The 15018-nt window shown below is 38.1% G+C and overlaps 1 protein-coding gene across 1 annotated transcript in view; it reads right to left on the bottom strand.

Moving 5' to 3' along the window:
- The window catches only part of STK32B (serine/threonine kinase 32B), a 145407-nt gene extending 133710 nt beyond the window's left edge, over positions 1 to 11697 (bottom strand). The window contains exon 1 of the mRNA XM_085223486.1: positions 10990 to 11697. Coding sequence (XP_085079612.1) covers positions 10990 to 11065 — 76 coding nt within the window. The 5' untranslated portion in view covers positions 11066 to 11697. The remainder of the gene's footprint in view (positions 1 to 10989) is intronic.
- Positions 11698 to 15018: the final 3321 nt, after the last annotated feature.

The following is a 15018-nucleotide window of genomic DNA, read 5'->3' as shown; positions in this document are numbered from 1 at the left end:
TATAGCTTATTTGATAAAATATATACAAAATAAATGTTTTCAAAATAGATAAGTGTAGAAAAGAATTAAAGAAATACAAAATACAGACTTTAACACTACGATTTGATGTTGTAAAGAGAACACTTGCAATAAAATTTGAAAAACAAAGTGTCATCAACTACATCCAGTGATCATTAAAGCCTTAAAAACCAGCACAAAAGGCTGCTACACTCCAACAATGTTTTGTTATTACATTCTAAGAGACATGCCTTTAATTTAATAGATAATGTCTTTGTGCTGATTATGGAATAAATGAAAGTAACATATATGTACCGCTGTTAATAAGCTTGTCATAATATAAGGCAAAATACTTTTAAGAATAAGAGCATTACAGAATTTAATGCTTGTGTGTCAAGGCTTGTGACAGAGATTGCAGAAAAGGGATGTAGAGGAAAAAAAATATTGTAGATAGAAAAAACATTTGTTATTTTGTGTGAAAGCTAAGCACAAAAATGAAAAAAAAAAAAAAAAACCCTGATGGGCTGCATACGAGTACAATAAACTGTAATCTTCAGAAAGCTTTCCTTGTTGCACATTGCTAGATTTCCCAATAGATAAAGAAACCCAGATTGGGAAATATTTAAAGTTGACAGCCACTAGATGAGGACAATGATTTAAGCAGAGACATCAGATTCTTATAAATGTTTTGTACAGAGTACAGAGTTCAGATTTCTAGTGGTTAAATACAAAATTGTCAAATCTCCTTACAAATCCTAGCCACTTCATTTAGATTATTTTATTTAGTTAAGAAAAGACACAGTTCATAGGAGCCAATGTTGAAATATGGGAGATGAGGACACAGTGATTGGGTGAGAGATGATTACAGTGTAAATACTTATCTGTGGTACAAAATAATGTATTTTGTCCCCGGGGAGGAACTTTCTGTATTGGGGAAGTGTATTTTATAAGGGCACACAGTGAAAGGACAAGAGGAAATAGCTCTTAACTTGAAGAGGGTAGATTTAGACTATAGTATATTAGCAAGAAATTCTTTACTGTGAGGGTGGTGAGACGTTGGAACAGGTTGCCCAGTGAGGCTGTAAATGCTCCCACCCTGGAGGTGTTCCAGGCAAGGCTGGATGGGGCTCTGAGCAACCTGGTCTATTGAGAGGTGTCCCTGCCTATAACAGTGGAGGCTGGAATAAGATGACTTTTAAGGTCCCTTCCAACCCAAACCATTCTATAATATGATTCTATTTAAGAATGAAAGGCAAAAGAATTCTCATTTCTGCGATATGAAAGTACACTCATTCTTACAGCTCTTTCTTGCCTAACACTTCAACAGAGCGCTAAGATTTTCCTGAAAACACACCACATGCTGCACTTCCCTTGTATTTCTAGGAGTCAATGAAGCAGAAAACACAAAAGGGAAAGTCTGGTGCACTCACCTGTGAAGCAAAAGGTACCTTCATTTTTTCCTATTTCCTCTATGAATTTGTGTTTTATAAAACTAAATTATTTGTATTTATGTAAAACCTCTTCGCATAGAGGAAGCAAAATTAAAGCCCACATTCTACATTCTCCAAAATATATATTAAAAAAAAAAATTAAATTTGAAGTATAGTTTTATACTGTATGCATATTAAGTATAATGTTAAATTCTCAGAAATTAAAATGAAATTAATTGATGTTTTATGGGACACCGTATTAAGATAATCAGTCCTAGATCCCAATAACCGTATTGTAAATATTCAACCTCTTTGGATACTCAGATGCTGGCTCACTTGAACAATGGGCCCAGGTGAACCTTATGAGGTTCAACAAATCAAAGTGCAAGGCCTTGCACCTGGGTCATAGCAACTCCCACTATCAGTGCAAGCTGGTGGATATAAGGATAGAGCACAGTCCTGCTGAAACAGACTTGGGGGGTACTGGTGGATTGCTATCTGGACATAAATCAGCAGTGTGCCCTCACAACCTGGAAAGGCAACTGTATCTTAGGCTACATCAACAGAAGTGTGGCTACTGGGGTGAGGGAGGTGATCCTACCCCTCTACTCTGCACTGGTAAAACCTCAGCTGGAGTACTATGTTGAGATGTGAAGTTATCAGGAAAAACATAGACCTGTTAGAGCACATCCAGAGGAGGCCACAAAAGTGTTCCAAGGATGAAATGCCTCTCCTATGAGGACAGACTGAGAGAGCCAGAACAGCTCAGCCTGGAAAAGAGAAGGCTTCAGGAAGACCTGATAGTGGCCTTTAAGTATCTAAACGGGGACTGTAAGAAAGAAAGTGATAGACTCTTTAGCAGAGTCTGTTGTGATAGGACAAGGAAAAAGGTTTTTTTACGATTATAGTGGTGAGGTATAGAAACAGGTTACCTAGAGATGTAGTAGACGTTCCATCTTGGAGACATTCAAGGTCAGGTGGAATGGAGCTCTGAGCAACCTGATCGAGCTGTAGGTATCCCTGTTCACTGAAGAGGAGTTGACAACCTTAAGAGTCCCTTCCATTCCAAATGATTCTGTGATTCTATGGTGTAGGTATCTTGGACCCCATCAACAAGTATTGTGTGAAATAAGTAAGTATTCCTCATAAAGCAAGTAGTTTATTGGCCTAAAATGCAGAGAAATAAAGCCAGTATAATTCTTCAGAATAGTTACTGTATTAAAGCCTGAATGCCAGACAGTAAGACAACTTCATTCTTCTTTAACAGAAGAACAAAATTCACAGATGTTAGCCCATACTGTTTCTGGAAACAGTCCTTACTTGCTAAACAAACGAAATTGTGATTGAGTCTAAGGAAATTTTGGATAAGATTTAGTTAGGGAAACACTGCTTATTACCAGCACAAGATCTTGATTTTTGCAGAATAATGGTTTTTTTTTTGCTTTTTCCTTTTGTAGTGAAGCTTATGTATACACATGTATACAGTGCTCACAAATACATCAGCAAATTCATCAACAGCTCAACCTAAGCTTATGTTAGGCAGTAAGTAATTAATGTAGTTTAAGGTAATCAACACAAATAGTTCATGAAATTAAGGAGAACTGTGCTCAAGAGAGACTGGGTCAGCTCACTGCTGCTGCTCTATCCTCTCCAAACGTCCCTGCTTTCCCTGCTGAATTCTGTGTAATTAATTCCCTGCTTTTTGTTCTCTCTCCTGTCTTACCATAGTAAGATAGTGTTGAGTTCTATCAGGCCGGTCTTGATACTTCTTTTCTTTTGCATATCCAGAATTATTCAGAAATTTCTGTTTCATATTGATTTGATATTGATTGATCTCTGTAGCAATTATTTCTCCTCTCTCTTTCCTTACATCTCAGCATTAGCTCACTCTTGCTACACCAAAATACTCAAAAACAACCTTGGCAATATTTTTCTGCCTTGCAGTACTTCGTCCCATATATCACTATCCAGGAGGTTTAGCACAAGGAAGGTTTCTGCTGCTGCTTTCCTAGCCTTGCTGTTTCAGGAGGAATCTAGAAGAGTCTTGTGCATGGCCAACAAAATACCAGCCTTCTTCATTCTCATGCTAACATTCAGAAGAGAAAATATTAAAACAATCTTGGTGGGACAGGATTAGTTGAGTATTTACGAGCAAGATCATAAATGCTCATTAGTTTTTCTCCTAAGATCATTCTGGTCATTTTCTAATTCATTTAGGTGTAGTATTTCATTCCAGGCTGAACTTCCCTCATTTACTGACTGAACACACCTAAGATTCACAAAAAAGACTGCATTCTCACAATACTGCTGGCTTTGTAATCCATGTCCACACGTCTACATCAAGGAACTCTTTCACGCCAAGTGCAGCCAATGATGCATTCAATACTATGTTAAAGCCCAATATTAGTATATATTAATGTGAGGAAGTGCACCTCTTTCTCCTTGCTGTATGGGAAGGTGTCAAAGAGGAATGAGTACAGCCATACTCATGAACTCTCTAGCAGAAGTGAAAGATTCTTCGTTTGAATATAGCTATCCATGAACACAAAACTGTGGAGTAGAAGCAGTGTAATGTATCTGTACACTTGAAAGTCATGACTGTGAAGAAACCAAGCTTTTTCAAATAATTTCCCACAGGTGATGTCACATGATGAGAATCTTTCTTATAAGAATCATAGAATTGCTCAGATTGGAAAAGACCTTAGAGATCATCATGTCCAGCTGCAACCTAACCATACTACCCTAACAACCCACCAGTAAATTGTGCCCCTGAGCACCACATCCAGACCATTTTTAAACACAGTCAGGGATGGTGACTCAACCACCTCCCTGGGGAGCTACTCCAGTGCTTAACAACACATTCTGTAAAGAAGTGTTTCCTGATATCTAACCTAAACCTCCCCATAAGTAGGCAAAGATATTAAGATATTGATCTGCAATATTAATTTCAGATTAATTTAAATTTTCTAGTTCCAGTTCATTATATTCTTCAAGCTTATACAATCACAGAATCACTAAAGCTGGAAAAGACCTCCCAGATCATCTAGTCCAACCGTTCACCTACTACCAATATTTCTCCACGTTAGTACAACATCTAAACACTTCTTGAACACCTTCAGGAACAGTGACTCAACCACTTCTCTGGTCAGCCCCTTCCAGTCCCCGACTGCTGTTTCAGCGAAGGAATTTTTCCTAATATCCAACCTGAATCTCCCCCATGCAACTTGAAGCCATTTCTTCTATTGCTAGTTATATGAGAGAAGACGATGAACCCCACCTCACCACCACCTCCTTTCAGGTAGTTGTAAAGAGCAATAAAGTTTCCTCTGAGCCTTTTATTTTCCAGTCTGAACAATCCCAGCTCTCTCAGTTGCTCCTCATAAGAATTGTGCTCCAGACCCTTCACAGCTTCATTGCCCTTCTCTGAACACACTCCAGGGCCTCAATGTCTTTCTTGTAGAGGGGGACCCAAAAATGAGCACAGTACTTGAAGTGCAGACCAGAGCTAACTACAGGAGGACAATCATCTCCCTGCTCCTGCTGGCTACAGGATTTCTGATACAAGCCAGGTTACTGTTAGCCTTCTTTGCTACCTAGGCATATCGATGGTTCATGTTTAGCTGAATGTCAGCCAAGACCTCAAGTCCCTTTCTTCCACAGTCTTCCAGCCACTCTACCCAAAGTCTGTAGCATTATCTAGAGTAGGAAAAAAAAAAAGGCATTACACCTGCTAAGGACTGTTATGCTGTGGTTCTCTCCTCCACAACAACCCTCAGTTTTCTTCAGACTAAAAGCCAGTCAGGGAACATTTAATTTTTCAGTGTGCTTCTTCCTTCACTTGTCTGCTTGTCCAGTCCTGCAAAATACAGCTCTCTGAAATCCTATTCTTTTGGCACAGAACACCTCAGCAGCTCATATGTGAGAGTAGGACCTGCAAGAGCCTGCTACAAGCAGGGAGGGGAGACATAATTTTTTAATTTGTAAAGGCGTGACTGTAAAAGCAGTGGCGTTGTTTTAGATAACTATCTTGTTTCATCACAGTTTCTTTAACATACAGAGTTTTCCCTGATTTTGATTTGGATTCTCTAAGCTTATCTTGTTTGGAACATGCTTAACCTTGAATTATTTGTATGCAGTTTTCCAAAAACCCTGTCCTGAGTTCCAGATATGCTGTACAACATGCATATCAACATGGATAAAACACTCATGCTTCTTAAATAGCAAGCCACTGAGAAATTCTGTAACATTTTCAGAGTTGGGGGGACCACATCAACAACTTGTGTAAATTCCAGAAGGCTAAAAAAGCAGCAGCAGAGACTTACACGATGCCTTTATTTAATACAGAGGCGCAGACAGGGATATTTCCATCAAATCAGATCATGGAAGCATAGAAAACATGTTTAGGAAGGATGTTGAAAATTCACCTGATTCACCTCTAAGTCATTGCTGGCAGAGTTGAATCTGGTAAAATAAAATAAGATGGGTCAATGCTTAATTGCTCCTTGAAATTGCGATGGTTCTAATCCTGTGTCAGATTTTTAAAACCATCAAGTAGGGTACAGACTTGCAGTTCATTTAAGGGAATGTAGAGCAAGAATCTAAAAATGAAAGTGCCATATTCATTCAGCCTTTCTTCATAGTTCCCTGTGGAAAAGGAAAACCCATGATCTAATGTTAGCTTTCACCTGTAATTTTTACTTAGTAAAAAGAGGGCCACATTATTTGTGCACATTGTAACAAAGACTTTAAAAGACTGGGTCAGGAAGATAATGACTGATGATTGTTGCCATGCCATGATATCTGTTCTTCGTCTTCATTGCCACCGTCTTTGCAAACTCTTGACAACAATTTGGCAGTTAGTACCTATGTGACTGCCTGGTATGACCATTCTCTCCTCTCTGACCACAATCTCCTTCTGTCTCATACTATGCTGCATTGAAAGCTCATCAATAACTGCTAAGAACTGCTGGAAATAACTGTTTGAAAAAGTAAAGTTGTTTTATAAATATAAAAGCAAACTTTTAAGAAATCAGTGCACTTGTTTCTACAAGCCACCATAGTAAAACTGATTTATTTTTTTTTTCAAAACCAAATACAACTGACATATCAATTCAGTGGTCCAGTTTCTAGCTTCTAATGCTTTTATTCCTTATTCTTTCTGTGTATCTTCCACAGCCATATAGGCAAATAGTTATTACTATTTGCTAGTAGAAAATGGTTATTTTCTACCATTTGATTTTCACATGTTGAATATTATTTTTAAGAATGTAATTAAATATCAATTTTAACAGAGCATAGTTAAATAAATTTATCATGAAAGATCTTCCTTAAAGTTGACAGCCTATTGATAATATAATATTTACTGAGAATTTGAAAGTTACATTTACAAATCGTTAATATTCCTCTCACTGTTCTATTGCCATTTCTGTGAACTTACAATTATTTTCCAAGACCTAAAGCTCAGGAAAGATATACTCCTTTTCCTTTTCTGTATTATTACTGGAAACAGCTATTCAGGAGAGGATAGATGCTCTGTATTCTTTATGAGAAAGTATTAGAGACAAAGAGAGTCAAAGTTCCCTTGCTTCAGCAGCATTAATCCAAATGAAACCTTTTGTAAAAAATCTTATAATTGCAATCTATTAAAGCACCTAGCTTTGAGTAGAGGTAGCAACATTGCTACGCCAGACCTAGTTATCTACCCAAAAAATACAACAATAAAAATCACAAAATGAAATATATTTTCCCATTGACCTTCCATAGCAAGAGTGTAAGCTGTAGACAAAGGATTCCATTCATAGGATTCTCCTAGCTCTTGTTGTGCTTTAGTCTAGGCTAAGAAGCAAAACTGAGATCAAATCCACAAGTTCACCAAACACTGATGTGTGAGAGATAACTAGATGCTTTTTCTTGATTATAAACTTATTTTTTATATAGTACACTTGTCATAATTTCATTTTTTCTGAATTTCAGTGGAGCAATATATAAGAAAGAATACATAAAGCTGAGAAAGTTGAGCATTACCTGGCAAAATGCAAGGAGGTACTAAAGAAGACAATGTCATTTTGAAATTGAAATTATCAGGCTGAAGAGAGATAACAGCAGAGAGAATGAGGTATGGAAATGACCCAATTTAGTATGTTCACAATCTATTCAGTGGACTTGAAAACTGCCATTGAGCTAGCGAGGGTAGTAATAGTACACAACATTGTTAAAATAATGGAGTATCAGAGAATCACAGGGAAAGAAATTAGGGCTAGATTCAGGGAGGACCTGAATATGAGGAATGGCTTGAAATTCAATCTTTTTCAGTGCAAAATGAAGTCACACATTCAGGAGCACTTAGAATTCCTGCTGTAGATTGGAACTCATCAGTGGAAATTCCTGAAAAGGGTATTAGTGAGCCAATTCATCACAAGATGTCTGTGTACTGTCTGTAGATATGCACATGAAAAGGGTATAGGTAGTTATAGGTTATACTGGGAAAGTTAGTCCAGTAAGATCAGGAAATGTTTCTAGTAAAAGGTTCTAGTGAAAACTTACCTGTAATTTTATGGTTTTGAATTACATGCACATGATCAAGATGAGTTTAAATACATACAAATAGGGTACACTGGGAATGAAAAAGCAGGAGAAATAAGAAAAGTAGAAGTTTTCTTACAGAACAAAGAGTGAGAGGGAACATTTTTGCTAGTATCTATCAGTGCATTGGAGTAATTATTATGGAGGATGAAGAGCTATTTAAGCTAGCAAAAATGGTGGAATAAAGATAAATTTTACATATAGGTCAAGCATGCTTTTAATCAAAAAGGCAGATGCTTCTACCCACTAAAAGAGTAAGGTTCTGCAAGATCCTTCTAACAAAAATAGGACATAGTGAACAAATATAACTTAGTTTAAAAATGGTACACATTACAACTTTTGAAAAGATCAGCATTTGATAACGATGGGAGATGGTGTCTGTGATAACAACACTATTTCCAGCTTGCCTTCTGACTGGATTAGTTTTGATTATCCTATCAGAGATATCCATCCTTACAGTGGTAAGTCTATGTACATTGTCTAAGTTTTAGATCTACTCAATGGATTGACACGCATCCTCATTAAAGAGAAAACATGACTAGTAACCCTAGAGCAGATACCCTACAGGTTTGTCAGGCTGTACCTGGCTGCTCTTTATCCACTCTTTTCGAGTACTTCTTTGCTAAATGGTACACTGGATATGAAACTTTTTCTATGACTCATGAAATGACAATGAATTGTTTTAAACAGCTTCCTAAATTCATGATTTATTCTACATCCAACATTGACATGCATGAACATAAAATGACAACATGTTTTTCTGCTCATTTTTCTTATACTAAGGAGACATCTGTGACATTACAAACAACTCTTTAAATAACTTGGTTTTTATTATGCCTATATATTCACACACAACTGATTTATTCCAGGTCTATATGAATTGGTAAATATTCTTATTCTTGAATAAAGTTATATAGTCTCATGAAACAAATGAACTTTCTCTTTGGAACACTGTGTTGTGGGGTTGTTTGTTTTTGTTTTTGTTTTTTTTTTTTCCTTTTTTAGAAGTTTTAATTTCATATTGAGTCCAGTATTGTGGAAAGCAGTTACTATTGTAGATATTAGGAGCAATATGAAATACTCCTTGATTTTGGATTACATTTTGCAAGATAAATTTTCAAAGAGAAGATATCTTCCTATATTTTTAGATACTTGGGAAAATTCCATCCTGAATTATAATTCATAAACAGTATAGAAAATAGGTTATCTATTTCAAAAGCAATGGGCATTTCTCAACTAGATGGTTGTACTAAGCATAACGCCATAAGAGAAAAAAAAAAATAGATATTTTAGGAACATTCAAAATGGGGAAAAAAAAGAAGCAAAGAATAAACAATGTCTTAGTAAAAATGCATAAATAGCTTGTGTGTATATGTTGTTTTTTTTGTGTGTGTGTGTTTTTTTTTTTGTTGTTGTTGTTTATTTAATTGTTTTCCGGAGGATAAAAAGAGCAAAGTGGCATGAAGCCCCTTCTGGTCTCATTCTTTCTTGAACTTTGTTCATTTTATCTATAAACTGACCACAGCCTTTTCTCATTGGAAAAAAATAGAAATGGTAATAATTCATAGAACACTCATGTTAACTCGAGAGAGCTCAGTCAAAACAGTCACAGAGGCAAAGGCAGGGCTATTTTTTACCTTACAATGTCTAAACAAGACTAACACTATAATGTCATTGTATATAAGTTATAGTGAAAGTAAGATTTACATGACTAATTGTAAATGATCACCATTATAATTTTACAGCAGGGAATGGTTTCTTTCTCACTTGTTTACATAGCATTTACTTATGGTAAATGACTGAAAATTGTAAATGACAAGAAAATCACAGCTACTGCATCACAATCCACCTATAGTAGATACTCTAGTCCCTTACTCTACACAAACAATAAACTGCTGTAAATAAAATCACACCAAATACCTCTTCAAGCTTTGCCAAGAAAGAAAGAGTGGTAAATGTGCTTGAAGTGTAAGCAAATATATATTCACCTCTGTGAAAACTTATTTAATATTTTCCCTCTATATTAGCCAAACAATGTAAACATCTCTATGTGTCCTGAATGAATAAGAAAGAGCATAAATGTTTCTGATTTGTTATGAACCTCAAAAAGGCAAAATGAAGTCTGTGAGGGACAAGCATTTCTCAGTAAAATATTTTGGGAACTAGAATGAAATGGATATTTTCAAAATGAAGTATCAATTATCCAATTATGCAGCAACATGTATCCCATAAGTAACAACACTTTTTCTGATATACAAATGTCTGCTTCCTAGAAGTGGAATGTTCTCTTTGCTTTAAAAGAGAAAATGACTGAAACTAAGAGCCATATAATCCCAGTAAAACATACTCTGTGTAAGAAAGTGACATGGAAATACATAAAGTGAAAAAACGCCACATTTTTAATGCAAACTTCAGTTTGTATTCCAAAAACTTTACTGGATACACTTTCTTCTGATATACTATTGAGGCAGGGAAAAAAAAATCTCAAAGTAATAGAACAACTTTTTAAAAGTTTCAGAAAGTATAGGTAGAGAAAAGTATATTGACTGAAAGATGTAACGCCATTTAAAATGGGCTGGTGGGCAGAGAGTCAACTATAAATGAAAAGAGAAAAAGCAGGCATTCATTTTCAAACTAATGCCAGTTTACATACATACACATGAAGTTACCTGGCCATGTGTTTAAAACCCAAGCGGTGGTGACCTAGACTTCAGCTTAGCTTGGATAAAAGCAAAGAACTATGTAATTATTGCTAACAGCTAAACAAAGGTGGGCTTGCCCTGCTCCTTCCCCAGGGAGCCTACCCCACAGCAAGCAGCCAGCTGAAGGATCTATCCAAAATACCTCCCCCAGCCGGACCGAGGAAGCTGCCAACACCTGGCTGAGGGCGATCTGCTGCCTCCGGCCCCGGGGCTGAGCCAACGACGGGAACTACGGGGCGCGCGGGCGCGGCGGGTACCTTGGACAGCTCCACACTCACCGTCCTCGTTCTCGTCGAACACGGGCGCCCTGTGGGAGTGGCTGCCCCCCATGTTAGTCCACAGCCGGCTCCGCATCCCCCGCCGCCAGCATTCCGCGGGGCCGGCAGTCACCCCGGCCTCGGGGCAGCTGCCCTCCCGCCGCCCCAGCCCGGCCCGGCCGGGGGAGCTTTCGCAGGGCTAGCAGTCACCCTGTGACATGAAAGCGATCCGTCCGCCCCTGACAGCGAGCGCTGCTGGCGCTCACGGACTTTGGCCCGTCTCTCATCGCGGAGGGGCAGGGGAGGGAGGGAGTTAGGGGAGGAGGGAGGGAGGAGACGGAGGTCCTGCTGGTGGTGGCTTTTGGTAAGCGGTAAAAGCTGGATCTACCTGGATCCTAGCGGATCCTCCCTCTGCTTTGCCTCCTTCGAGACCTCCGCCGGGGAGCGCGGGGTATCTGCTGCTGCCCCGGCAGCACTGCCTAACGAGGGCACGGAGCTTCTCCTGCCGCTCGGAGGAGCTTACTGGCATTGGCACCCTCAGCTGAGGGCTACCGGGATCCGAAGCGGCTGAGTGGCTGTGGGGTGTAAGCTCTTCTTAGGTTAAGGTTTTCGGTTTTTTTTTTTCCTCCCTAATGGGGGTTCTCCCTCAGGCAGCGGGGAGGACCACGGTCAGTTGTCCGAACTTCATTGAGTTCATCAAAGGAAAAAAAAAAAAAAAAAAAAAAAAAATGAAAAGAGAGAAAATATCCCTCTTCCTTTTCCTTCCTCCAGGCCGGGAGTGCTGGGGAGAGGTCTCGGCGGGTCTGCGACGGCTGCAGCAGAGCACTCTCGGGAGCGGCGGAGCAGGAACCGGAGCGCCGCGGGGGATGCGCCGGGAGCGGCCAAGAGGGGGCGCCGCTGAGGAGAGCCACCGCGCCCAGCCCTGCCCGGCCCCGCAGCGCCACCTGGCGGCCGGCAGCCGCCTCCTGCGTGCCACCGGCAGGGCGGCTCCGGTAGGACCTCGTGAGAGAAAGAAGGGGAGCAAAAAAGTACATCTGTATACATATCAGTATATTTATCTCGAAATAGCTCAATTACAAAAACGCTGTAGGGAAAAGAAAGAAGGGGTAGTGGATAATATGGAAGAAAATTAGAAAAATATACATACACACACATATACACATACACACACACACATCCACTATATAATCCACTATCCCTTCTTTCAAACAGTTGACTTTGGAAAAGCCCTAGAAAAAAATTGTGCATACAGAAGGAGAACTTTCTCTCCTTACTGTTCTTAACTGCCTTAGTTATTCACATCACCTGTCTTTGAACTCAGAATAATCTTGCCATAACCTCTCAAGGAAAGGTTGACTGGAATTGAATGCAAAGGGTGAAACCCTGTGCTATGTGGCTAGGAGCTCAGAGCTTATAGCATCTACAAACACAGACAGCTGATAAATTCAGGGCATAGTGATATTTTTCCATAAGTATACATGGACAGATTGTATCACTAACTGATATTCCGTATTTAATCATCTGGATTGTCACTATTAACATGTAAAATAAGGAATGTTTCAATACACAGACATCTAAGTTGTTGTTTGGAAAGCATCACTTTCTCTTTGTTATTCGTTAGTTTATTACTCAACCATACAAAGCCTAAGTCATCCAGTCAAAAAAAAACAGAAACAGTATTAAGTTACTGAGGTTATGTTCATTTAAGAAAAGGATAGCAGTAACATATAGAAATCATTACCTTTCAGCTAGACGTTATCTACTATGTTAACCAGCAAGCATGGAGCTCTAAGTTAATCCTTTTCCTTTTGAATTAGCAAGGGAGGATTGTATTTAAAGTTTAATGCATTTCAGCTGATGAGTTACCTTCTACCTGAGCTAAGGTCTTATACCACATTAATGTAATTGCTTTGATTCTTGGGAGAGAACTTTAAAGTGACCTTCCAAATAATGGGAAGAATTCATCTGCCAGTAAATCCCCAATCTTGTGTGCGATTATTTTACATATAGGAAGCATGTTTCTAAAACAACAGACATGGGATGAGCAGGAGCAGCTTGAGATTGCTTTGCGTGCTGAAAATATGAATCAAGAAAAAATCCTTGCAACAGCCAAGAGTTACTCTATTTCTTTTTATATCTGACTTCTTCCATATCAACTGAGTCTAACAAGAGATGTCTTTCATTTCATATGACAAAGCCCATCATAGACCAAAATAGTTGAACCACTTACAGAGTAACAAGTTGTCTCTATTCATTTAATAGTCATTCCTACTAGAATTTTGTGTCTTTTTTACTCCTATTTGGATTATTACAGTAAAGTAGTGATGAGCCATTCATTCATTACTTATTAAATATAACTTGATGTTCTTTTGTATCTCTCGCTCTTGACTATTGACAGACATTATTCTTCACAGTCATTTTCTATAAAAAATAAATTAAAATTAAAAATAATCATTTGGCAAGAATTGCTGGCTTTGCTGCTCTAGTGAAAATGCAAGGTATTCATTGCTACACTGCCTTTGCTCCAAATGAAGTTTTGTTCGTACTACACTGACAAGCTTGCTGGTTGCATCAGCATTTCTGCAGATAATCAAAAGTTGTTTTCTTAATGGTGTTCAATGGAACAGAGGGCATCAAGGCCAGATGTATGCATGAGACCTAGAAAAGCCTCAAGGAAATCAACTGCAATTTTCCAGTGCTTCCAGTATGAGTAATATCAAACCTTGAATATACAACCTATTTATTCACATGACCCAGAACTCTGAACAGACACATAAGTCTTTTTTCTGTTACCCAAAACAACCCGAATACCACTGCATCTGCTCCAAATTCAGCAACAATTGTTCAGGAACAATTGCTCATGTATTTTTACAATTGCTTTTGTAAATAAGAAATAAGTTTGAAATCAGAATATCATATTAATCAATGAAACTCTCTGAAGATTGAGCTTTTTCAGGGTAATTCAGTATTTACTCTTGTGGAACAGATTTCTCAGTTACCAGAAGTCAAAATCTGTCAAAGTCTTTGAAGACCAGAACCAAATCCCACTTCCCAGGTTTATCTGTTCTAATAAAACATCACCAGGTTTTGCTTGAGATAAACCAAATTCTAATTTGAAAAAGGTGCTTTATTTTTAGCATGTAAACAGTGCATAGCATATGCAAAAAACACAGTAGGGAAAAAGGGCGTTCTATCACAGGGTGTTGGTTTTTTTCTTGTAAATCAGAAGCTGCAATCATTATGAACATCATTTTAAGCCCACTGTTCTACATTTTCATTTAAGATCTATGTTATCTGGCTCAGATTAATAGTGATTCTTTTTTTTTTTTTTTTTTTTTTTCCAGTTCTCCATGCAGAGTTAGCAATAAAGAAAATCAAACGTGATTACACTGCTTTGTAATATTAAACTTCCCATAGGGAATTCACTAGTTCAAAGCCAGTAATTCTGTGATTACAGCTTTCATATTAAAATGCTTTTGATGAGATTTACAGGATGACCCTACAGTTCTTGATGTCAAAGTATATCCTGTTGACATGCTAGTATTTGTAAATTGCAGAGTGTTTGTATTGATATTTTGGTGTTTGAATACTACTCTGTAGTTAATTAGCAAGATATTAAAAAATCTCTCTTATCTTTATGATTATGATGACTTTAAAATGAAAGATGATGGTTTAAAAATAGTCCTCTTCTTGGAAATCAATAAAGACCACACTCATAGCTGGTTACTTTTGTGTCCTTCTTTACAGAGAAGGGTCACAATCTCTGCTGTGCGTTCTTATGGATGTAGCAGAGACAAGGATAGGGTATGTTCATACTCAAGAGGCAGTGGGAAGTGTAAAGTGAGAATCAGTGAGTGAGGAGAACAAGTATTACTGCTTTTCTAATTCACTAAGAATTGATAACTAGTGGTATAGTCAGATTTGTTTTCAGGACAAAGTCCAAACAGGTTAAGGAGTTAGAAACCTTCCATGGTATTTAAGTCTCAGTTCACCTGTGAGGAGTGGATCTGTAGTTTAAACCATCTCCTTTCACTGCATACTGGTCCTCAG

Source organism: Meleagris gallopavo, chromosome 4 (assembly GCF_905368555.1).
Source record: "Meleagris gallopavo chromosome 4, MGAL_WU_HG_1.1, whole genome shotgun sequence".
In the NCBI taxonomy this organism is placed as follows: domain Eukaryota; kingdom Metazoa; phylum Chordata; class Aves; order Galliformes; family Phasianidae; genus Meleagris; species Meleagris gallopavo.
Note: the sequence above shows the minus strand (reverse complement) of the source record. Positions and strands in the feature narration are given on the sequence as shown.